General features: G+C 47.3%; 1 protein-coding gene across 1 annotated transcript in view; it reads right to left on the bottom strand.

Moving 5' to 3' along the window:
* Positions 1-26734, bottom strand: part of PACRGL (parkin coregulated like) — a 219314-nt gene that overhangs the window by 175133 nt on the left and 17447 nt on the right. The window contains exon 2 of the mRNA XM_085642356.1: positions 12875-13066. Within this exon, the coding sequence (XP_085498482.1) occupies positions 12875-13021 (147 nt within the window). The 5' untranslated portion in view covers positions 13022-13066. The remainder of the gene's footprint in view (positions 1-12874; positions 13067-26734) is intronic.

Raw genomic sequence — 26734 nt, forward strand, 5'->3', positions numbered from 1 at the left:
TTCCGGTCCAGGGAAGACATGGCTTGGCAGTTCGGGCTGGACTGTTCCCATGAGGCACAGGGTCAAGACTGATTTGCGTATGGCCATGTCTAAACTGGGGTGGTGTAGTGGGCAAAAGAACGATGGATTTAACCCAGATCTCTTGACTGGGGGAGAATGTCTGCATTGTCAGCATTCCGTCCATCATTTGTTTGTTGTAACGCTTTTCGCCCTAAGTGGGATGGGTATTCCCAGACGTGGGACCCGTGCTCACTACACCACTGGAGTCAAGCTATCCTGGCTGATGACGGCTGATAGCCAGAAACCGGTCCTAGGATGCTTGATTCCGGTCCAGGGAAGACATGGCTTGGCAGTTCGGGCTGGACTGTTCCCATGAGGCACAGGGTCAAGACTGATTTGCGTATGGCCATGTCTAAACTAGGGTGGTGTAGTGGGCAAAAGAACGATGGATTTAACCCAGATCTCTTGACTGGGGGAGAATGTCTGCATTGTCAGCATTCCGTCCATCATTTGTTTGTTGTAACGCTTTTCGCCCTAAGTGGGATTGGTATTCCCAGACGTGGGACCCGTGCTCACTACACCACTGGAGTCAAGCTATCCTGGCTGATGACGGCTGATAGCCAGAAACCGGTCCTAGGATGCTTGATTCCGGTCCAGGGAAGACATGGCTTGGCAGTTCGGGCTGGACAAACCTACAACCACAGAGACAATAGGTCATAAAGTCCTTTGTCAATATTCCATGATCAAGAAGTACATCATAATGGACAAACTTGAATCACATAGATTTCTTGTAAGGAAATCCAAGTGAGCTGATACCAGTGTAGCCTCCCACGTCAGGGATACGCAATCAGCCCACGTCATCACATTAAGAACCCCAGGGAATAGTCGAAATTGAATGTATCCAAGTGGTGACAGACACACCTTCGACATCAGGGGCATCTGGCAGCAGAATCGCCCATATCTGCAGCAGTCTGAGGTGAATGGATTGCCTATTCCTTATGCGAGAGGCCGCACTGGGATCAGCACTCTTAAATTTCCCTACAACAAATCTATGTGATTCATGTTTGTCCATTACAATGTATTTCTTAATCATGAACAGTCTTGTTAAAGGTGGGGCCATATAAATGATTGTTCTAGTGAAACATAAATCAACAATTTTAATTGTCCACTGTTGTATGCCTTCCATGGAGGATGCAGAAATACGACTGCTTGCTCGTTCAAATTTGACAGTTCCGAGACAACAAAGGCTGTGTTTTATTTATTTATTTATGACATTGTCTCTGTGATTGTAGGTTCTGATTGATAGTTGGTGATTTATTTGCAATCACCGTTATTGTATATTACAATAAAATTAAAATAATCACTTTTGATTAATATTTCTGTAATGATCTTTTGTTTATGAACGTATATATCAATAGATACCTGGTGGCATATCATTGATAACTAAGCACATACTGTGGTTAAATTAAACTAATTCGACAAAGGTAACAAGTTTTCTAGTTGTTTGTTATACTTTCTCCTTTGTCTTCTACCATCATCTCTATGCCCCTAAAGGGATATCATGAACTCTTTCCCCACTTATGTCTCATCTTCGTTCTCAAATCACTCCTGTCTCTATCTACTATCAGTAATTGGGTGGCTCTAGCATCCCTCAGGCTCAACTTATCAAAAACTAAGATAATAATTTTCTGATCTCATCAAACCGTCTCCACACACTCTGTTGATCATATTTCACACGATTTTCTCTATTGAAAGCCCTCCGCCAAATCAAACCCTGAGTACTAACCTCTCTATCTGCTCCCAAAATTGATCTCAAAACCCACTCAGAATGTGAGGCATGCGTACCTTGAGGTAGCACACTCAAAACTGGACGGTCTCCATGCTCCACTCACATAACTTTTCCAGCTTCCTCAAACTCAGAACCATGGGCTGCCTGATGTAGAATAAGCAGTATCACATACATTGTTGTATTGTCTTGTGCTTTCTCTTAATTCATCATCATCATCAATATATTCAGCTTTATGCAACAACACAAGCTACATATGCCTATGTATTCGACTATGTTACCAAGTACATTTGTTTCAGAAACCGTATTCCTCCTAAATAAATAAGACAAATATGTATACCCATCTTCAAAATGTATTTGCTGTTGTTCTCAGGACACCCCCGCGCCGCACGGCCACCAGCTGTGTGTGTGCCCCTCGCTGCTGCCCGCAGCCTCGTTGTGCCTGCCTCGCTGTTCCCTGCCCCTCCGCCGTATTTTGCGCGTGTGTGTTTAACCGTTTCGTTTCCTAATTGTTTTTTGCCTTTTGACTGTTGTCACTGCTGTCCCCTGAACGTTGTTGTATTGGCTTTGTTGCTTGTTATTCAGTCCCCCTGTGCCTGCCCGCCCTGCTCCCCGCTTCCTGCCGCCGTCCAAGCGGCCACGCCCCCTTTTCGTTTTGTGCCCTCCCCGCTCCCAGCTGCTCCTCCCTCCCTCCCTCCCACTTCGCCATAAATGGCCACTGCGCGTAAGCGCAGCGGGCGCGCCGATTGTGCGCCGAAGGCGTGCCAAAGGCAAGCCCGTCTGCGCCCGTCCGCGCCTGGACCCCCGCCCAGTGCCAGGACCCCTGGTCCCCAGCGATGCAAGTCGACCCGACAGACCTACGACGCCGCGGCCCTCAATGCACTCAATGCCGGCCGAAACCCCACCTGCTGCCGAGCCGCCCCAAGACACATTCACGGACCCTTCACCTGCACAACCTGCAAGTTCTCCTGCCTCCGAACCTGCACCACGCCCGCCAAGCCAAACTCCAGCAGCGACCTCAAGTGCATCCTGCACAACACCCGCTCCGTCCACAGACACGCCGTAGAACTCTGGAACCTCCTCGACACAACATCACCAGACATCGCCTTCCTCACTGAAACATGGATGAACGCCTCCTCAGCCCCCGACATCGCCATCGCCATCCCGGATGGATACAAGATCATCAGGAGGGACCGCGTCAACCAGACCGGAGGAGGCATCGCCATCGTCCACAAGAGCACCATCCGCATCACGACCAACGCCGACGACACCCTCGCCACCGCCGAACACCTCCACTTCCAGATTCACACCGACCCAAAGACGACCCTCAGAGGCACCCTCATCTACCGACCCCCGGGACCACGCACGCAATTCGGCGAAGACATCACGGACTTCATCAGCCCACACGCCCTCCCCTCCGCCGACTACATCCTCCTAGGGGACCTCAACTTCCACCTGGAGAACAACAAGGACCGCAACACCGCCACCCTGCTGGACAACCTCGCCAACCTCGGCCTCAAGCAACTGGTCAACACCCCTACCCACTACGCCGGCCACACGCTTGATCCCGTCTTCTCATCCAGCAAGCACATCAGCTTCAGCCACTCCACCGAACTCCACTGGACCGACCACAGCTGCGTCCACTTCAGATTCAGAAAAACCACAACCCACCACCACCCGCAACAGGTTCCTCACAGGAGCTGGAGCAAGATCACCGCCGACCAGCTCACCACCTCCCTCAGCCAGAACCCACCTGCCAGCACATCAGACGTCAACGAAGCAGCCCGCAACTTCACGCAGTGGCTGACCGCCTGCGCCGATGACCTCGCACCATTGAAGAACCCTCCCAGCAGACCCAGAAGCAAGAAAGCCCCCTGGTTCACCGACGAACTCACGGACTCCAAGAAGACCTGCCGCACCCTCGAGAAAGCCTGGCTCCACGACCGGACCACTGACAACATGACCGCCCTCAAACACGCCACCCGCAAGCACCACCAGCTCATCCGCACCACCAAGAAGAAATCACTGAAGGAGCGACTGGACAACAACGCCCACGACAGCAAGGAACTCTTCAGCATCGTCAAGGAGTTCTCCAACCCCAGCACCGGCAACAACGACATCACCCCTTCACAAGATCTCTGCGACTCCCTTGCCTCGTTCTTCCACCGCAAGATTGCCGACATCCACAACAGCTTCGGCGCACCATCCACGCACCCAACCACCGAACCAACGAACCCCACCGCCACCCTCCGCACCTGGACCACGGTGACCACCGAAGACACAGCCCGCACGATGAACACCATCCACTCCGGCTCTCCAACCGACCCCTGCCCCCACCACGTCTTCAACAAGGCCGACTCCACCATCGCACCCCAACTCCGGTACATCATCAACACCTCCTTCAACACCGCCACCTTCCCGGAGAGCTGGAAGCATACCGAGCTCAGCGCCCTACTGAAGAAACCAACAGCGGAACCCACCGACCTCAAAAACTTCCGACCCATCTCGCTCCTCCCTTTTCCTGCCAAAGTCATCGAGAAGATCGTCAACAAACAGCTTGCCGCCTTCCTCGAGACGAACGGATCCCTCGACCCCTCGCAGTCCGGTTTCAGAGCCAACCACAGCACCGAGACCGCCCTCATCGCAGCCACCGACGACATCCGAGCCCTGCTCGACAACGGGGAAACAGCGGCACTCATCCTCCTGGACCTCTCCGCAGCATTCAACACTGTCTGCCACCGCACCCTAGTCCAACGCCTCGACAACACCGGCATCCAAGAGAAGGCACCGAAGTGGATCATCTCATTCCTCGCCGGAAGAACTCAGAGAGTCCGCCTCCCCCCGTTTCGATCCGAGGCCACCGAAGTCATCTGTGGAGTCCCGCAAGGATCATCACTCAGCCCCACCCTCTTCAACGTCTACATGAGACCTCTAGCCGCCATCGCACGCCAACACAACCTCAACATCATCTCCTACGCCGACAACACCCAGCTGATCCTCTCCCTCACCAGAGACCCCGACACCGCCAGAACCAGCCTACACGAAGGGATGAAAGACGTCGCCGAGTGGATGAAGAACAGCCGCCTGAAACTGAACTCAAGACAAGACGGAAGTCCTCATCCTGGGACCATCACCCTCCGCCTGGAACGACTCCTGGTGGCCCCCAGCCCTGGGCACCGCCCCCAAGCCAACAGACCATGCACGCAACCCGGACTTCATCCTGGACTCCTCCCTCTCGATGACCAGACAAGTCAACGCCGTATCCTCATCATGCTTTCACACCCTTCGCAAGATCTTCCGATGGATCCCGACCGAAACCAGGAAGACGGTCACCCAGGCCCTCGTCACCAGCCGTCTGGACTACGGAAACACCCTCTACGCCGGAACCACAGCCAAGCTACAGAAAAGACTCCAACGCATCCAGAACGCCTCCGCCCGACTCATTCTGGACATCCCCCGACGCAGCCACATCTTTGACCACCTGAGGGACCTGCACTGGCTCCCCGTTGACAAGAGGATCACGTTCAGGCTCCTCACCCACGCAGACAAGTCTCTCCACGACCTGGGCCCCAAGTACCTCAACGACCGCCTGACCTTCTACACGCCCACCCGCCAGCTACGGTCTACCAGCCTCGCCCTCGCAACCGTACCACGCATCCGAAGAGCCACCGCCGGAGGCAGATCCTTCCCCTACCTGGCGGCCAAGACATGGAACTCCCTCCCCATCCACCTCCGGCTGACCCAGGACCACCTCGCCTTCAGGAGACAACTCAAGACCTGGCTGTTCGAGCAGTAGCGGACCCCTTCCCCCCCAAGCGCCTTGAGACCCTTCCGGGTGAGTAGCGCGCTATACAAATGCTATGATTGATTGATTGATTGAGCATCCATCCAAAATGATATCATTTGTGGACTGCTGATATTGCTCACCTTACAACTGGTGGTATAATTATTATTATCCAGCTTTGTACAGCGCATGGCTACTCAGCCATGGGCTTCCTATCGCTTTGCTACAATAAGGTAGCGGGAACAGAGAAGCGAACTGCTGTAGATGGCAAGGTTTAAAATAGAGCACGGTTTTGAGTTTTGGAAAGCAGATAGCGAACAACACGATCTGAGCTCAGCCAGGAGTGCATTCAATAACTATAGGACTAACAAAAAAAAAAGGCTTGTCCTCTCTGTCTGGCTCTCTTAACTCTAGGAATAACTACAAGGTCCCAGTTAACAGAGCCTAGAGAACGATTAGGGATATATAACTGCACCAAAGATCTTAGATCGGAGGGACAGAATTTGAAAGACAATTGTGTATGCAACACAGTGCATCAAATTGGACGCAACGTTCAACAGGGAGCCAGTGCAGTTTGTGAAGCAGACATGTAGTGGAATAGAATTTGAGGGGATGCAATAGCAGTCTTGCCGCTGTGTTCTGCACTATTTGAAGTTGTCTGAGCTGATATTTCATTACTCCAAGATATTTCCATAATCGAGCCTCAGAATCACCTAGGCATGAATGACAGTTCTTAAGACTGAAAACAGAAGGCAGCCTAAGATTTTTTTATGGCATCTCAAAATGCTAATGCAAGTAGCAGCCACTTTAGAGATCTGATAGCTCACAGAAAGACTCAAGTCTAACCAAACACCAATATTTTTTACTACTGGACCGGTACAGGTAAGGTATCCCTCACCACAGGCCATAGATGCGGGCCTCACAGATGAAGGTTTCCTAGCACCAGCACCTAAGTCTTGTCTCTGTTCAGCTTCACAAAGTTGGAGTTCATCCAGTAGCAGACTTCGGTAAGACAGATGTCCAGTATCACTGAGCTCTTATTCTATTGCGAGTACAGGGAGACCATGATCTGGGTGTCATTGGCATAGGATAGAAGAGTGAAGCTGTGATTTTCCACCAAGTCAGCTAGTGGCCTTACGTACAGATTAAAAAGAATAGGTCTGAGGGTGGAGCCCTGATGAATCCCGGACGGTAAAGGGTGTAAATTGAACGGGTGCTGCTGTGAATGCACTTGGAAAACCCAGACCCGAATGAAGGAACTCAGGGCCGAGTCCTGAACCCCAACGGCCTCTAGCTTCTGCAGTAGAATGTTGTGATTCACTGTACTGAACACTGCACTGAGATCTAACGAAATCAGTGTATCGGTGATGCCATTATTCAATTGTTGCCTTAAGTGGTCTGTTACAGCCAATAGGGCTGGCTTTGTAGAATGGCTGGCTCTGAAGACCAACTGAGAAGGGTGAAGCAATCCTTTGTGTTCGTTGTACAGTGGGAGCTGAATATTCACATGCTTTTTAAGGACTTAAGACAAAGTAGGCAAGAGGGAGATTAGTCTGTAATTTTCCCAGATAGAAGGGTCCAGATTGGGTTTTTTAAGCAAAGTCATACCCATTGCGCGTTTCCATACTCTTTGATCAATGCCTTCCCAGAGAGAGGCATTGAAAACCGGAGTGAGTATATGTGTCAAGCTTGCTGAACACCGCAGGAGGGCAAGGGTTGAAAGGAAAACCTGATTTAACGGAGGTAAGGAGGGATTTAAAAGTTGGGGGCTACCAAGCCAACCTGAAACGCACCCACGGAGCATTCACCTGCCACGCCTGCAACTTCACCTGCACCCGATCCTGCACCGCACCCACCAAGCCAGGCTCCGGCAACGACCACCTCAAGTGCATCTTGCTCAACACCCGCTCCATCCACAGGCACGCCGTCGAACTCTGGAACCTTCGACACAACATCACCAGACGTCGCCTTCCTCACAGAAACATGGATGAACGCCTCCTCAGCTCCCGACATCGCCATAGCCATCCCGGATGGCTACAAGATCGCCCGGAAGGACCGCGTCAACCAAGCCGGAGGAGGCATCGCCATCGTCCACAGAAACACCATCCGAATCACGACCAACTCCGACGACACCCTCACCGCCGCCGAACACCTTCACTTCCAGATACACACCGACCCCAAGACCACCCTCAGAGGCACCCTCGTCTACAGACCCCCGGGACCACGCACACAATTCAGCAAAGCCATCACACACTTCGTCAGCCCGCATGCCCTTACCTCCTCAGACTACATCCTCCTAGGAGACCTCAACTTCCACCTGGAGAACAACAATGACAGCAACACCGCCACCCTGCTGGACAACCTCGCCAACCTCGGACTCAAGTAACTGGTGAACACCCCCACCCACATCGCCGGCCTCACGCTTGACCCCATCTTCTCCTCCTGCAAGCACATCTCCTTCAGCCACTCCACCGGACTGCACTGGACAGACCACAGCTGCGTCCACTTCAACTTCAGGAGAACCATGACCCACACCCACCCTCAACAGGTTCCCCGCAGAAGCTGGAGCAAGATCACCGCCGACCAGCTCACCACCTCCCTCAGCCAGAACCCCCCCACCAACACAACGGACCCCAACGAAGCAGCCCGCAACCTCACACAGTGGCTCACCAACTGTGCCGATGACCTCGCACCACTGAAGAACCCCCCAGCAGACACCGCAGCAAGAAAGCCTCCTGGTTCACCAACGACCTCAAAAACTCCAAGAAAACCTGCCGTACCCTCGAGAAAGCCTGGCGCCACGATGAGACTACAGAAAACATGACAGCCTTCAAGAACGCCACCCGCAAACACCACCAACTGATCCGCACCACCAAAAGAACCACATTCAAAGAACGACTGGACAACAACTCCCACAACAGCAAGGAACTCTTCAGCATCGTCAAAGAGCTCTCCAGCCCCAGCGCCTGCAACAACGACATCACACCCTCGCAGGACCTCTGCGACTCACTCGCCTCGTTCTTTCACCGCAAGATTGCCGACATACACAACAGTTTCGGCGCACAGACCGCGCACCCTACCACCACCCTCCACACCTGGACGACGGTCAGCACCGAAGATACCACCCACACGATGAACACCATCCACTCCGGCTCCCCAACCGACCCCTGCCCACACCACATCTTCAACAAAGCCGACTCCATCATCGCACCCCAACTCCGGAACATCATCAACAGCTCCTTCGCATCCGCCACCTTCCCAGAGAGCTGGAAACACGCCGAGCTCAGCACCCCCTTAAAGAAGAAACCCACCGCAGACCCCACGGACCTCAAGAACTTCTGCCCCATCTCGCTCCTCCCCTTTCCGGCCAAAGTCATCGAGAAGATCGTTAACAAACAACTCTCTGCCTTCCTCGAGACCAACGGATCCCTCGACCCCTCGCAGTCCGGCTTCCGAGCAAACCACAGCATCGAGACCGCCCTCATCGCAGCCACCGACGACATCAGTTCCCTGCTCGACAACGGGGAAACAGCTGCCCTCATCCTCCTGGACCTCTCGGCAGCCTTCGACACCGTGTGCCACCGCACCCTGATACAGCGCCTCAGCAACATCGGAATCCAAGGAAAGGCCTTGGAATGGATCATCTCGTTCCTCGCCGGCAGAACCCAGAGAGTCCGCCTTCCCCCGTTCCGGTCCGTGGCCACCGAAGTCATCTGCGGCGTCTCGCAAGGATCCTCGCTCAGCCCCACACTCTTCAACGTCTACATGAGCCCCCTCGCAGCCATCGCACGCCAACACAACCTCAACATCATCTCCTACGCCGACGACACCCAGCTGATCCTCTCCCTCACCAACGACCCCGCCACAGCCAGAGCCAACCTCCAGGAAGGAATGAAAGACGTCGCGGAATGGATGAAGCTCAGCCGGCTGAAACTGAACTCAGATAAGATGGAAGTCCTCATCCTGGGAACATCCCCCTCCGCCTGGGAAGACTCCTGGTGGCCCCCTGCCCTGGGCTCTGCTCCAAAGCCAGCGGACCATGCTCGCAACCTGGGCTTCATCCTGGACTCCTTCCTCACGATGACCAAGCAAGTCAACGCCGTCTCGTCATCCTGCTTCAACACCCTGTGCATGCTCCGATAGATCTTCCGGTGGATCCCCACCGACACCAGGAAGACGGTCACCCAGGCCCTCGTCACCAGCCGACTGGACTACGGAAACACCCTCTACGCTGGAACCACAGCCAAACTACAGAAAAGACTCCAGCACATACAGAACGCCTCTGCACGACTTATCCTGGACTCCCCCGCTTCAGCCACATCTCTCCCCAGCTGAGAGACCTGCACTGGCTCCCCATCAGCAAGAAGATCACTTTCAGACTCCTCACCCACAAGGCTCTCCACGACATGGGACCCACATACCTCAACAACCGCCTCAAATTCTACACACCGACCCGCCACCTCCGCTCCGCCAGCCTCGATCTCGCCACCGTCCCGCAAGACCACCACCGGAGGAAGATCCTTCTCCTACCTGGCGGCCAAGACATGGAACTCCCTCCCCACCCACCTACGACTGACCCAGAACCATCTCTCCTTCAGGAAACAGCTCAAGACCTGGCTCTTCGAGCAATAGCGGATCACCCTCCCCCCAGCGCCTTGAGACCCTACGGGTGAGTAGCGCGCTTTACAAATTCATTGATTGCTTGATCCAGAGGATAAAATGGAGAGAGAGAGAAAGAGAGAGAGAGAAAAAGAGAAAAAGAGAGAGAAAAAGAGAAAGAGAAAGAGAGAGAAAAAGAGAAAGAGAAAGAGAAAGAGAGAAAGAGAAAGAGAAAGAGAAAGAGAAAGAGAGAGAGAAAAGAGAGAAAAAGAGAAAAAAGAGAAAGAGAAAGAGAAAGAGAAAAAGAGAAAGAGAAAGAGAAAGAGAAAGAGAAAGAGAAAGAGAGAGAAAGAGAAAGAGAAAGAGAAAGAGAAAGAGAAAGAGAAAGAGAGAGAGAGAGAAAGAGAGAGAAAGAGAAAGAGAGAGAGAGAGAAAGAAAGAGAGAGAGAAAAAGAGAGAGAAAAAGAGAGAGAAAAAGAGAGAGAAAAGAGAGAGAAAAGAGAGAGAAAGAGAGAGAAAGAGAGAGAGAGAGAGAGAGAGAGAGAGAGAGAGAGAGAGAGAGAGAGAGAGAGAGAGAGAGAGAGAGAGAGAGAGAGAGAGAGAGAGAGAGAGAGAGAGAGAGAGAGAGAGAGAGAGAGAGAGAGAGAGAGAGAGAGAGAGAGAGAGAGAGAGAGAGAGAGAGAGAGAGAGAGAGAGAGAGAGAGAGAGAGAGAGAGAGAGAGAGAGAGAGAGAGAGAGAGAGAGAGAGAGAGAGACATGCTGATCCGCAGAAATGTAATCTAGAAAAGTGGCTTCAATGTTAACAACTTTATTTGAGAAACAAGTGGCTAGTTCATCATACTGAGAATGAGTGAGAGAGATGGCCGGAGCTATAGTAACAGGATCCAAGAGTGATTTCACCATTTGAAACAAAGTTTTTGCGAAGTTTTGAGTCACACAGATTTTATCAGAAAAAAGGTGGCTCTAGTCGTGTAGCAGGTTTTATAGTAGACTTTTAAAGCCTGCTTGTAATATGCTTCAGCCTCTCCACTTTTAGATTTTCACCATATTCTCTCGAGGGATTTGCAAACCCTTTTGTTTTTATACAATAAATCATTAAACCGGGGAGCTGGAGGACAGGTTCTCTTGTGCTTTCTTTCCCCAACTGGGATTAAAGAGTACAATTCAGACCCAATCCACTAATCAATGATGGAAACGTCAGAACACATCGAGTTTGACAGGATTGGACAGTTGGATTCTAAAATCTGACTCAAAGCTGCAACACTGATCTTCAACCAATTCCAGTCTGAGAATAAGGACTGGACATCCCTTAACTGGGGAGCCCCTGGGATAACGAGAGAGAAAGGAACTGCAAAATAATTGGACCAGGCTAAGGGTAGAAGGTGACCCTTGCGCAAGTTCATCTCATTAGCAAAAATGGGATCGAGCATATGTCCAGCCTCATGGGTGCGGCCATTATTGGCCAACTGTAAGGCCAACACCATGAAATCCTCAATAAGTGTGGAGGTGAAACTGCAGGACTTATTGTCTAGGTAAATATTAAAGTCTCCAAGAATTGTGAAGCAAGCATACTTCACAATAAAAGGAGACAAAGCCTTTATTAGGCTGGGATACAACTGCTGGCCAGCCCAAGGGGACAGTATATCAAGGCACCTGACAGCATAAACGTATTAGAAAGAGTCAAGAGAAACAGTAACGCTTCACAGTCTGTGATAGAAAGCTTATCTATTTACAAACAAATTGTGATTTGAAAACAAGTGCAATGCCCCCCACCCCATTATAAGTACGGTCTATTCTGTGGATGCAGTAATCAAGGGGTACAGCAGCGACAGTGTCTGGGGTTAAAGCTTCATTCACCCAAGTTTGTCAGAAATACCACATTTGGAGCGTGATCAATGAAAAAGTTGAACAATTCAGATTGGTGTTTCCCTAGTGACCCACAATTAATACACAAAAAATGTAAAGTGAGCAGAGTTACATAGTTGTCGGTCTACATAAATAGAATGAGAGCAGAAACCTGTGGTATGGATTTGTGATGGAATAGGAGGTTCAGCGACCGCAAAATCACAGAAAGGGCATTTGTAACAAACCTTTTCAGAAATCCAGGATGCAAAACAAGCACCTGGCGTATTGGGGCGAAAAGCAAGGAGGCTTGATGGGAAGTGGGACATCTGGTCTGGGGGCAATTGACCAGCATATCTAACCCTGGTCCCGTTCAGGCCCAGACGGGTTTGCCTTAGGTGCGCCTTTAGCATGCCAGCAGCACTTCTGTGACTAACTACACAGGTCGGTCACGCAGACGAGGCAGTAAAAAAAACAGTGGATCGCTAACCATCAAAAAGACATGGCCGCTGAGCACTATCGTTTCCCCCAAACATCAGTGAAATCACCCCAAACAGTACAGCGTTTTAAAAAAAGGAAATAGCTGCAACAGTCAACAGTTTTTAAAACTGTGAAACTGATTGAAAAAGTAAAAACAAGGCCTTCAGGTACCGAAAAAGTAGCACTGGTGTTCTTAAAGAGTCTGTATACCCTATATAAAGAATAATCAAACTTTGTGCACTAATTATGTGGAAGGTACAACAACACTGTAGTATTTACCCATAAAAAAACGTTTCAACCCGGAAAATAAATTAAGACACGGCTGAAAATATTTAAAAATCAGAATAAATGTACATCGCCATTAAAGTATGATCTTTAAATACCGGATCAATCGTTTTTGGATTGAGTCTATCACTGGGTCGAGGTTTCCCTTTCGTGGCACATTCCAAAGAACCAACGGCTCCTGAAGACGGTGCAGAGGATGATTTTCTTCTTGGAACAGTTACCCTTGGTTTGGAGACAGATGACATTCTAAGACCAGAGGTTCCAACAATGATGGAAACAAAACAACGTCGCTGTTGAAGGAAGTAAAAACAACAACTATTTAAAGAATATGAAACAAATGCTAAATAAAGGACAAAAGTATACTTTAATAATTCAGATTCCTGGTATCAGGCCGGAATATTCCACTTAAATACTCTTCATTATGAATATGCATTGATGGTTGACCACAGACTGAAGCAATATATTTACCCAAGGAGCACTGTATATATTTGTGGGCGTGTGCTGCTTTGGTCTTCAATATGTGCTACTGCCAGAAAGGGGTGAGACGGAAAAGGAATACAGTGCAGGTTTAATGGAATGCACCAAAGCCAGGACCTCCTTCTTCCTCTCTTGTGAAAGCGCGGTCACCTTCAAACTACAGTAAAAAGGTTCATCCCTGCTAGAGATCTGTGTGTAACCTCAAACTCGCAAAGTGTAGTTCACAGTTGTTCAACGAAACAGCAAAATCAGCAGAAACAACTTCAGATAGAAGGAAAAGTGTATTGCACAGCTGCTTGCCCAAACATGGCATGGCTCAAAACTAACTTATCACAGTAGCTGGTGGTTCCTGAACCATCTACATTTGCCATCTCAATATGGACTACCCCAGCTATTGGAGAGAACATGCAGTACTCAACAGTCATCCCTTGCTCATGATTAGATGCCCTTCTTGTCAATCTGAGCTCTCTGTTCTTTACAGGCGACTTTCCTTTCTCTTCTCGGTTTGACACTCCTCTGGAGCGTAGCTCTTACTAAAAAAAACAATTACAGGCAGATATCCCTGTTGTCTAGTGTGGGCAAGGTATTGGAAAAGCATGTCAATCAGCACCTATCAGTTTTCATCCCATTCAGCCTGGACACAGTCGTAGAGGACCTTAAAATTACTATAGAAACAAAATTACTATAGAACAAAGGGCTCAGAACTCAGCTCAGATCTGAGCGCAGCTTTCAACACTGTATCTCATTCAGTGCTGTTGCAGAGAATACAGGAGTAACACTGAAATGGCTATCTTCGTTTTTGGAGGATAGGAGCTCCCAGATCTATGACAAGCCATTTTACTCTTTTCCTCTGAAGTGTGGAGTGTCCCAGGGATCTTCACAGAGCCCCACACTATTTAACCTGTATGTAAGCCCCTTGGCTGATATTGTCCAATCTTATGGACTTTCAATAGTATTGTATGCTGATGATACCCAGATTGTAATCTTTTTTAACTCCAAAGCCGACCATAAATAGATGGATTTGAGACTTATGAGATTGCCCTGTAGATGCACAAGATCCCTGAGGATGATTGGGGGGTGAGGGAGCTAACTGTTGAAGGCATATCCCTAGTGAGGGGAGAAACACCCTACTGGCCTTGGAGAGGGAGGACAAGATGAGATATTCCTCCATGAAGGAAGCCCTTATCAGAAAATATGGGTTGACTCCAGAGACGTATAGGTAGAAGTTCTGGGACAGTCAGAGAACTGGCCCACTAAACCTGGGTTTATTGTGTGGATTGTTTTTGCAAGGCACTTGATGGTTGGGTTAAGGGCAGTGAAGTCCAGGATTATCAAGGGCTGTGTAACTTGATTTCAGAAGAGCACATGTTCAGACTTTGTTTTTCCAGATATGCGTCAACACTTGATTGACAGTAAGCTCTCTGACCCCATCGAGCTTGCTAAGGAGGCGGACTGCTGTATCAACACCAGGGTCCTTAGAAGGGACCTGGGAGTGACCCCAAGAAGGGTGGTTCAGGTTCCCCTAGCAAAGGGTTCAACAAACCGGTCCCAGCGATGAATTGTCCTTCATCCAGCATACAATGCTGGACATACATTGATTAAACTTTTGGGCAACCGATTGCAAATTATTCATATAGAAACAATGATTTGTGTGTCATCCGCGTAGGAGGGCACCTGGAAGCCGAACGATCTCACCAACTCTGCCAGGGGGTCACATACAGATTAAAAAGGGTGGGGCTAAGTGAAGATCCCTGGTGGACAACACAGGGAAGGCCAAAGACCTTTGCTCTAACGCCTTCACAACTGATGGTGTGAGTAGTGCCGGTCATGAAAGAGAAGCTGCAGGGCCCTCCCAGTAACTCCTGCTTCCCGCAGTCGCTGAATCATGCGCACTGCAGAGATGGTATCAAATGCCACCGAGAGGTCGAACAAAATCAGCACCACAGATCTCCCTTGGTCATCCTGGGTGTGGATACAGTCAGTGGCTGCTACCAAGGCGGATTCAGTGCTTTGACCGGCACGAAATCCGTTACGAGAGCTGTCAAGGATTTCCTGGGATTCAATGTGTTTCATCAGTTCAACATTGATGAATTTCTCCAGGATTTTGGCCGGGCGGGGAGAAAGGAGATAGGTTGAATGTTTGACTATAACCGCAGGAGGTTGCAGATGCTGATAAATCACGTTTGTTTGCTTCTAACTTTATGGCACGCTTAGCATTATCTCACACATTTTCATACGGACCTTGAGTACATCCTTTTGCCACCTTAACCACGATGTTGCAGAGGCTGGGAATTCGTGCTCTTTTTTACATTTTATTTCTATTTTTATTTAGTGGGTAACACCTAACGAGGCATGACCTGAATGTCACGTCCTCCATTGAGCTTATTCGTGAGACACATGCGCAGGTTTACTTACCTCTGCTATACCGCATACACAACCTTGGATTTAGACCATGACAGCAAGTCTAACTTTGGGTTTCAACTTTATCGGGCGCCTGTCACTATCTCACTACTTTCCCCACTGATTTTGAGCACTTACAGTCTGACTACGGCCTTGCTGACGATGCTGGGAAACCAGTTTGACCTGTCCCTTCCTTTAGTGGCTAACACTAAATAATTAAACCAGTTTAACCTGTGCGTAACACAATACAAGAAGTAGAGCAGGCTTTTTCTTATTGTGTTGACTTTCACTTTCCCTACAGATTGCATGACTACAAACAAGATGTTTAGGTAAGCACTGCCCCCAGTATTTTAGTATCTTTGCTCTCTAATGACTTTCCACAAAATATCAACTTTAAAGGACAGTAACTTGAAATTCATATTGATAACCTTTCACAACTCTGGGGCTCTTTGGATTGCTCTGCTAGTAAAAGTGAGGGGATTCGATAGAATTGTACTGCCTCTAATATATGATATGTGTCTCGCGCTCAACCCAACTGTAAGGTGCTGAACTTTGTGTCTACCTCAAATGGAAGCTAAATTTTGATTAGGGTGAATCATGCGTATTATAATTGGAGTGCTTTAATAGAATGATAAATATGCTGATTAGCCTATTGTTTTGGACATTGATACCATCTGAAAGAAAAAATGAAATTTTGGTATACATTGCATATTGATTTTTTTGTTTTTACACCTTCCCCCTTTATCTTCATGTCCTCTCATTTTAATCACTCACCTTTACCCTCCAAAATACCCACCTCTCCTTTGGTGTCTGCATTGATCATTTATTTTTCCACCCACTCGGCCACTTATTAATCATATGATTATGAACTAATGGTCTATGGATTAATTCTCAGTTTCCTTTAACACAATGTTTTACTATGAATGTCATCAGTGAAAAAGCCCTTGGCCTCATGGCCCTACGGGCAAAACACATGTCTAAAAAAAAAAAAAGGTTGTTATTTTTCTAGTTACACTTTTTGAAATAACAATAAAACCGCCTACCATACTTTAAAAAGTATATTGGACTTTAGCAATTATTAAACACACAACTCCCTGAACACTGGGCACAGACCTCTCTCCAAGTCTAAAATTTACTTTGGGTAGGCCGGCAAGAGTAGCACTCCCGTAATCTAATCAGGAGATGACTAGAAATTATACTGCTAATTGAAAATCCAACGAGGGCAAGAAGGGTTTGGATTTCATTAGAATGTTAATTTGGTGATTGGCTCCCCCGATGGCTCCACTAATATGATCTTACATATTAAGATGTTTGTCCAAAGTTATGCCTAGTGATTGAGTAGTCTTAATAATGGGGGGGGTGTTGGTAGTTGCGAGCTGGTAGATGTTTGATCCAATATTCTATGGGGGCCGAGAGGGGTGATCAAAAGGATTCAGTTTGGAGGGTATTAAGCATGAGGCATTTGCAGGTCAGCCATTGGTGGGTTTTCGACAGAGTGTAATTGAGCATTTTGATATCTTCAGGTGAGATTCTCAAATACAACTGTGTATCATCAGCATACATGTAGTAATGAATGTTTGAGATTTTTAAAATGTTCGCAAGAGGTTCCATGAAAAGGTTGAATCGATTGGGTGAGTGTGAGGAGTCTTGGGGTACTCAAAGTGTTACCGGATGTAATATCTGATAATGAATGGTTAATTTTGATTCTCCAAGTTCTATTGTGAAGGAATAACGCAAACCAGTTTAAAACGGGACCCGATAACCCTATCCTATTTTCGAGGAGGTCAATCAAGCTGTCATGTTTGACAGTATCAAATGCAGAGGAGAGATCAAAAAGTATAAGTAGGCAGGATTCATTCTGATCAAGCAATCTCAGGGCATCATCAACAATATGTGTCAGAGCTGTTTCAATGTTATGGCCAGTTCTAAAGCCATATTTGGTACTGATCTAGAAGTTGGAATTGTTCAATGTGGTTGTAGAGTTGCAGGTTTACACATTTCTCCAGAAGTTTTGCTAGAGTCAGTATGTTGGAGATTGGGCAAAAATTGACTGGGTCAGACTGGTCAGCGTTGTTGATTTTTTTTTTTTTTTTTAAATAGGGGTGACCTCTCCTATCTTTAGGCTATCAGGGACCATGCCCTGAGACAGAGATGCTGCGATAGTCTTCGTACAGAAAGGGAGTAAGGAAAATGTAAGCTCTTTTACAAGCTTAGCCTGGCAGAGTATCGCTTAAATGGTTTGAGGGTTTTATAGATGTCATTTTTAGGTCTCGCCTACACAGCACACATGTGCTGCATAGGAGGAGACCTTTAGAACTCGATTCCGTTTTTCAGGCAAAAACGTGCACGCATTGCATTGATTGGAATGGCAACCGGCGCACGTTTGGCGATTCCCTTGCGGGAGCGAGCTTTGAGACCATCTGTTTGTAATTAAGAGATGGTTCCTGCTCCCGCAAAAGGAAACCGGTGCAGGCCCCCTCCTCTCGCCCCTCCCACTGCCGCCTCCTCCTCTCCTCGTTTTTTTTTTACTGTCAGCGCGAAGCACACTTGCATGTTTTATTAAGGATTCCCTTTTTTTGCATCTAAAGAAAATTAATTTCCTGGTACAATTACATATGTGGTTAGAGGTTGTTCCTTATGAGCCGTGCCCTTCTTTCTAAGTTGTTGACGTAAGTAGCTTAAGAGGACATAGTGGTTTGCTGAAAATGTGTGCAGAATGGGAGCCCGCGACATTGCACTGTCTCTACTGCAGGCAGACACTAGCGTGTTTTCAGCTGCTCGCTAGCCTATCGCATGGTCACGATGCCCGGGGCGACCAACAGCGGAGTACAGATGTGGCCAAGCCGCAACTAACTTAACTTGATACATAAGAAGAGGAAAACATGTTAATTTGACGTTTCTCTATTGTAAATCTGATACCATTTCAAATTAGTCGGGTGGTGCTAAACATTTAGATGGTGGCAAACGGAGAGTACCATTTTGCATAGGTACATAAACTGAAGCGTACTTCCAAAATAGGTAGAGTTGGTGCGTGAGCTTCAGCTACATAGCTACAGCTATGGGAGAAAAGTCATGGCTCTAATGGTCTGGGCACCCTTGTGTCTGTCTAGCAGAAGCCACAGGTGGATGCGCCAGCATCCCAGAGCCGGGTCCGGCTGAAGTCATCTTGCTGAGTGATGAGAGGACCCAGGCCTTGGTGCGGGTCCTTCACGTGTAGCAGTAGTGAGTGACATTAACTCAAGTAAGAAAGACATTCCGATTTTAATGACTGCTCGCGCAAGCCAGATTTATTTCTGGGTAGTATCCCACCTCTCGTTTCCGTCTAACCTAATTATATTCATTTTTGTGAGCTGCATTTAGGTTTGCAACTTTTTAGATTCTGTATCGCGTGGGTGCTGCTGAGGCAGAGTGCATTAATGCAGACACGTTCTTTTACAGCCTCAGGCAGAAGAAACAGAGTTCCCAAGGTCGAACAGAAATCTGCAGTGGTAAAGGACAATGAGATGACCCTTAAATGATGTCCAAGAGGCACAATGCAGGGAACGAAAATTCATAATGGGCAGCTATCATTTTCATCTGGCAAATTACATGGAAAAGGAAACAGTACTGTTTAGTGTGCTTTTTTTTCTAAGACTCTCAATCGATGGAATCGATTCAACATCGAAGATCATGACACGCAGTTACTTAACCCCTTCTGTGCCACGCCCTTTCCCCCTCCTGTGCCGGGCGTTTAATTAGTGGGTGGGGTTCATGACGAGATAGTCTCGTCATGGGCACAGCGCGACCGTGCTCCATGACAAGACTATCTCGTCATGGGCACAGAAGAGGTTAAGCTTTATCAATGCAAAAGTTTATTTGAAATTTTAATGTAGAATAACAACATACTAGAAGACACTTTAGCAAAATTAATTCTCAACATATTAAATGTTTAGGTCTGTAATAAAGGAGAAAGCATGGCCTATGATATAATTGTTTGCTTTACTAACAACAATATTTAACTACAGTGTTTTTGCCCACTTGATTAAGTTTGGCCTGCATCGCTGAGCAACCATTTCATTGTTATGTTACACTACTTGTATATCAGAGCAAAACAAAGCTACACGTTATTGTGTAATGACTGCACTTTTATTAGACAAACACACTTATTTGGTTGCACGATTCTGTAACTGCAAATGCCACATGTGCATAAAGTTGCATGTTTTTGGCTAAATTATTAGCAATTCTTGATCCTAAATCCTTCCAATTAGATTCATTCTTTATTTAGGAGTCCCTGAGATGCTGAAATAGAAGTACAGGTATGGTTTCATTAGTCATTCATATCAGAATTGACTTTCATCATGGAGAAGGTGCAATGAATGCAGTGGGTGAGAGTAGAGTGGCAGGAGACTGCTGCCTCGCAGTAGTGAATATGTTCGGCTCTTTAGTATCTTGTAATAAGCTTTGAATTCGGTTTGGCCTTTCACTTAAGCCAGCAGGCTGGTTGGTTTACATGAATGTTTAGGGGAGAGTCTGATAACTCCTGATCCTGTGACTAAACCATACATGCACAGAGTAGTCTTCTTGATTGCTTGCACTTTTCAACACTTGTCCACTCCACAGCAGATCTTCTGTTACCTTGTACTTGAGGATTTGATGATTTGATGGTTGACAAACACGGTGTGCACTAGCCTCTCTCACCACAGTTAGAGGAGGATTCTCTGTTTTTTCCCTTTCTTGGTCTGCTAAAAATCCTTTCCATTGAGAAGAATGCGGCTTGTGCATTTTCAGTTCTGCAAGAGCATGTGGCTGTTTATGGTTCTGTCCAAAATGGGGGTAAACTTGGCATAAAGCCACTCTTCAGAAAAGATATGGAGAAATAGGTAAATATAAACCCAATTTAAAATAGACACAATAGTAAAATAAGCACTGTTCAGTTCAGTATCATTAGAGGTAGCAATTTAGTAAAGATACAGTAGAAAAATCCCCACAGTTGTGGCTTATGTATGGAGTAAAGTACCGCCACCTGTGTATGATAAGGCTATCGCAAGTTACCAAGGAGATATGCGATCATATGCAGGCATAAGGTCACAACTCAGACGGCTTTATGAGGTTATGCAATTTCAAAGTGGCTTTTAATATCCTTTTATTTTAGAGTTGAGAGTATTTCATACTATTTAATAAATACATGTCTCCAACCACAACAGAAGTTGCTAACTACCCTGGGTCACGTGTAAGTAGGTGAGAAAAAACATGGATACCCACTCATACTTTTTTGGGATAACAAAATGGCTTTGCTGGAGGCGGGGAAAACACTGAAAGATGTACTTCATCTTTGGTTGGTTATGTCTTTTTCACTAAATTTCTGGATGCAGCCTTGTCCTATGCCATGGAGCCACCAGTTGGGTAGCGAGGAAAGAGATATCTAGGAGTGGGGAGCCCTGCGTGTGCACTGCAAGGTAAAGGAATCCCTGGCTGCAGTACGGACAATCTAGCCAGTATCTTTTTCAGCTTGACTATCCCGCACATAGCCAAGCAGGAGTGTTGGTGGGGTTCAGGCAGTCAAAAAGGTACCTTTCAAACATTGACAGAAATGTATCTGACACTGATATCTTGTATACGGTTTTATTTCCCACAGGTGAGGTTGTGGGCGGGGGTGGGGAAGGAGGCAAGAAGATCCCTGGGACGCAGAATGCAGAGGTTCAGAGTAGGGAACGGTGTGAAGTTGCAACTCATTTGTAATGAAGTTTCATTACAAAGTAGTGACATAATTTTCAAATTATAGACGTGGTCTGATGTTGGAGCGCGCCTATTACAAAAAAAAAATTATGCACATTTTTAAGGAAATAGAAACTCCCACATATACTTATGGCCTAATTGCATATGTGGTGAAATGTCTGCCTTCAAAATAAGCAAATAACTTATATTTGAATGGTGCAGCACCAGGAGAAACATAGAAATGGATGCCCCAGTGTGAAACAGAGACCAAAAGATGTGTAGAGCACTAGATAGAAAGCAATGACTGTTGATCCATCAGCGCAAGTACCCAAGTCGAGTACTGGGGAAGAAGATTCAGCTTGTCATTCAATGTCATTCAAGGTATTCTTATGGTTGGAAGCAGCAACATATTCTTACAATGTTGTGTCTTCCAGCATCCATGAAAATGTGTTCTATGGTATGCTATTGTTAGTTTGATATGTTGGAAAGTCATCATTGCTGCAGTCTTAAGTGCTGTTTTTAAGTTTATGAAATCTAGATGTTGCAGAATTTTGAGAAAAAAATTTCTTGAAATTTAAATTCAGTATTACAGGGTTTCTCCCTGTGGCTCGACCACCATCAATGTTGTTTTCCCCTAACAGTCTTTTGGTGAATGTGGAATGTTCCATGGAAAGTGGTGTAGCACAATAACTTGGCCAACCCTGAATCTCCACATCAGAGACTGTTGGTCCTTCTTGAGGCCCTCTACTCTGGTAAGTCATAACATTTCTACCCCAATATGCTTTTCAAAGCTATTTAGTAGCCCAAAAAGACCCGATAGCAATTCCAAATGTACAAGTTCCAGTAGAAGAAAAACATCACAAGAGAAACAAGAAGGCAACCCCCTCTTCTGTTCTGAGGTGGCAGAATTTTGCTTCTTCAAGGTGTGGTCCAAACGACTTTAGCAAAGCAAAAACTGGTGAAACCTGTCGTGGAATCCTTAAAGCTAAAATGCATCAGATACAGATAGACCCTAGAGTGAAACTCTGAGGATACTGAAAGTTGACATAGCTAATGTGCTGGTGACTGAAATTCAGCAAAACCGCCATAGGCCACTGTGAAGAGATCCCAAAAAGAATTGAAACTCTTAATTAAATCTGGTACAGTATGATATGGGTGATCAGTGGGACTGAATTTGCTGGACAAATTTTAAATCACAGAAGTGGGAAGGGTCTACCCCATCAGAAGATATCATTATGAAATATTTGGTACCCTTGGACGATTGTGTTTGATGAAGTGAGGTAGATTTGTTGGAGGTTTGCATCTTGGCCTGAGTGGCGCAATGAAGAGTTCAGGGGTAACTTAGGCAAACTGAAATGGTTACCCACGGTGGTGAGCGGAGAGGACAGAAGATAATGATTTAACATTGGTGTGTTTAATGCACTGTTGATATTTGCTCTCATGCAAAAGCTGGAGGGCTGAAGGAAAAGTGTCAGGTTTTAAAAATAACTTTGAAAAATGTGAGCGTCTCCTGTTTAAATATTAAAGGAACTAGTGAATAAAGAGCGACCCATTCATAATGACTAAACGATTGATCTGATATCTTGGAGTTCAATTAAAATCTTCAATAAGTAGGTGTTGGAAATAGCCCTTTCTGAAGTATCACCCCCAAATCTATTTTTGCCTTCCTCCTCCCCTTTTTACTGAATTCGTTTTTGTTGGCTGTAGGACTCTGGGCACATTACCACTGATAACCATTGCTAAAGTCCATGTGCTCTGTACCCTAAACATGGTAAAATTGGGTTATCCACAACTGGTATATTCAATTTAGTTATAAGTCCCTAGTAAAGTGCACTATATGTGCCCAAGACCTGTACGTTAAATGCTACTGGTGGGCCTGCAGCACTGATTGTGCCACCCACTACAATATTACCCTAAACATGGCCCAGGCCTGCCACTGCAAAGTCTGTGTGTGCAGTTTTAAACTGCCATCTCCACCTAGAAAGTTAACCTACTTGACAGGCCCAAAACGTCCTTTTTAGGTCTTGCCTAGGCAGTGCGCATGCGCTGCCCTAGGAGGGCCTTTAGCCATCGGTCTGCTCCTTTTCAAGCACACTCGTGCTTCAGCTGGCATCCACCGTGCGGGAGGGAACAGCGGCGCGCGTGGTAATTTACTAATCCATTATGGTAGGCACCGATCTTGGAACGATGAATACAAATAAAACGAGCCTTCCAAAAATGCATTGTGTAAAAGGAGCAACCCGACAGCAAACTGCAGTTGGCGGCCCTCTAAAAAATAATAATTAAAACAAGAATTGGCATAGCCAATAGGTCTCGCTTTTGGGACATTAGAAGTATTTAGTTATGCAGCACAATATCCTTGGTGCAACAACATCAACCGTTGCATGGCTAAACACTTATAAGGTCCCAAAGGCGAGACCTATTGGCTATGCCAATACTTGTGCATATGTCCTTTTCGTCAGGGATTTTGAAGGAAGACCGAGTAGCCTTATTTTTTGTGGTATAATCAGTATGAGGAGAGCTGTCCAGTAGCTACATCTGGGGGAAGACTGGGCAGGTCCAGGCTGAGCGATTCTATGTTAGGACAGGAGGCGAGGATTAGGCTTTACTTTCTTGCTTTATTTCTCAACATCAGCCTTAGACCAACATGTAAACCTTGAGAAAACTAAATTTCCCATCAGGCAGTGAGACAGGAAACAGTCAAATAATGTGCAATCAGGAGTCCAGGATCCTCCTTAACCCGTTTCATCGACACTCTACACAACTGTTAATTGTTGTAATTTCAAACTGCCTATTTGATTGTCTCAGCCCGCATTACCGCTAGTGTTGGCCTGATTCCGTTTTGCCCAATCGACACGGCCGCGGGAACTGTTTTTCATTCCTTCGTGGCCAGGCGCTTCTGCCCTCGAGACGTGGAGCGGTCTTCAGGCCGCTAGGGGGTCCATGTCATTCTATTTCACGCGCACAGCAGGTCTACCTCCTGAGCACTCACGCATCTTCGCGAGATTCATTCAGCGAAACGCGTCAGCACAGCGGTACCGGGGGCTGCTAAATTTACGTCTTTGAAGTCTGGGCATTGTTTAGAGGTCCCCGCCTGGAGCTTGACACCAGCTTAACGGGTAAGATGAATTAGAGCACATTATTGCTTGTGGAACTGCCCATGAGGGAGAAACCCTTTCAGCTCCCCCCTTGGATTTGTGGGATTGCTAGTCCCGTTCTTGTTTTTTTTTTATTCCCGCTTATATTCCTGTTTGAAAGCTCCTTCACAAAACCATGGAGCAGTTTATTGATTATGATGAATACTATGGGGAAGGGGAGGAAGTGGCTTATCTGCCTATCAATGATAGCTTGAGGGGAAGGTTGCTCAGACACCAGAGATTGACTGTAAGATGGTCATCTACTTGGCCAAATTCGTCAAGGAACCAAAGAAGGGTATTGATAGGTCTTGGCAGTCTTGCCAAGACAAGCACTTGGATGTGGCATGGTCTTTGTCAAAAATTCTTATCATGGCGGAGGATGCAAAGGCATCAGGAGCACTGATCTCCCCTTAAGCCCTTTCTAGTTGGGCGCAACGAGCTATTACCTTGTTAAGGAACGCCAACTGCGCGATAGCCACCGAGCGTCGCCGCTCGCTCCTGATAAATATTGATCCCAAGCTGGGAGAACTTTCCACTTCTGGGGCGGGCCCTGTTGCAGATGGCAACCTGTTCGGGGACCTATTACCTCCATCGACAAAGCCCAGTCTTCGATTAAGCGAAATTTCACACCCAAGCTTTTGCCGGTGCCTGTCGTGGTAGGGCGCTTGGCCGGCCGCGCTGCTTACTAAGCTCCTCAGAGAGGAAACGACAATCGCAGAGGAAACAGACAAGATCCCGCACGTTTTGGCAATTTCTACACCACCAGATCCTATCCCCTAAGGAGGGGAGCGAAGGGCAGGGGCAATGGCTCCTATGGTGCAAATCAAGGTAAGCGTTCAGGATCCCACTGGGATTTTTCTTGGTGTCAGGTTGGGAGAGTTTTCTCATAACTGGTGGAAGATTACTACGGATGCATGCGTTTTGCCGACTATCAAAGTGTTCCACTTGGAATTCATAGATCTATCTGTTCAGCAGAGGTGCCCAAGCCAACTGGGTTTGTTCCAGCTCAGGCAGCTCTTGTGGAGACGAAGTGCAACATCTGCTGAAAAAAGGGGCAATAGTCAGGTCCTCCTTACACCCACTCGGTTTTCTCAGCAACGTATTTCTGGTGGAGAGTGGTTGGTTTTACGCCACTTCAAGATGGAGGGACCTCCTTCTCCCAAACGCTGGATGGTCCGGCTGGACCCTAGAGATGCGTATCTCACAGTCCCAATCGTCCTGCCTCACAGGCAATACCTCCAATTTCTATTGAATTCACAGGTTTACGAGTTCACGTCATTTCCATTCATCAACTGGCTCGGATTGTGGGGCTCCCTTAATTTTCGATTTAGGCGATCTTCCCAGGACCCTTACATTACAGGGCTCTACAACGGCTAAAGATATCCAGTCTGAGGCGGGGCCTCAGTTATTCCTACTCTGTTCCCCTCTCAGACGAGGCTCAAGAGGAATTACAGTGGTGGATTGTGAACATGAAGGCTTGGAATGGCCGTGCATTCTACGATTACGTGCCCCGATTTAGTCATAGAATCGGCCAGTGGTTCTAGTTGGGGTGCTCGCTGTGGGGAATTCTCCACAGGAGGAAGATGGTCCGCACAGGAACGAAGTTTACACATCAACTGTATAGAGCTGATGGCGGGGTCCTTTGCAGTGAAATGCTGGACCAAGAACAGGGTTCAATGCCGCTTCCTCCTAAAGATGCACAATGTGAGGGCAGTTTGCTATGTCAACCATCAGGGAGGCCAAATCAAACACAGGGAGATTATGGACGGAGTGCTGAAACTTTTGAAACACTCACCCCCAGTAACAGATCTGGGTTGAATCCATTGAATCAATTCATCATTCTTTAGCTCACTTTGCCACCCCAGTTCAGACACAGCTATATGCAAATCAGTCTTGATTCTGTGCTTCATGGGAACAGTTCAGCCCAAACTGCCAAGCCATGTCTTCCCTGGACCGGAAACAAGCATCCTGGGACCGATTTCGGGCTAACAGCCCTCTTCAGCCAGGCTAACTTGAATCCAGTGGCAAAGTGAGCAAGGGACCCACGTCTGGGCATACCCTGATAACTTAGGGCAAACAAAGCAAACACAAAGAGATGATGGACGGAGTGTTGAAACTTTTCAAACACTCACCCCCATCTGGGAGGCACCAGGTCAAAGGGCCTCTCTGACCTGGCGCGTACCCTTTGGTAGTATTGCATGGACAACCAGACTGCCCGCTCGGCGGAACACTTTCCGGGGATATCCAACC

Source organism: Triturus cristatus, chromosome 2_2, assembly GCF_964204655.1.
Source record: "Triturus cristatus chromosome 2_2, aTriCri1.1, whole genome shotgun sequence".
NCBI lineage: Eukaryota > Metazoa > Chordata > Amphibia > Caudata > Salamandridae > Triturus > Triturus cristatus.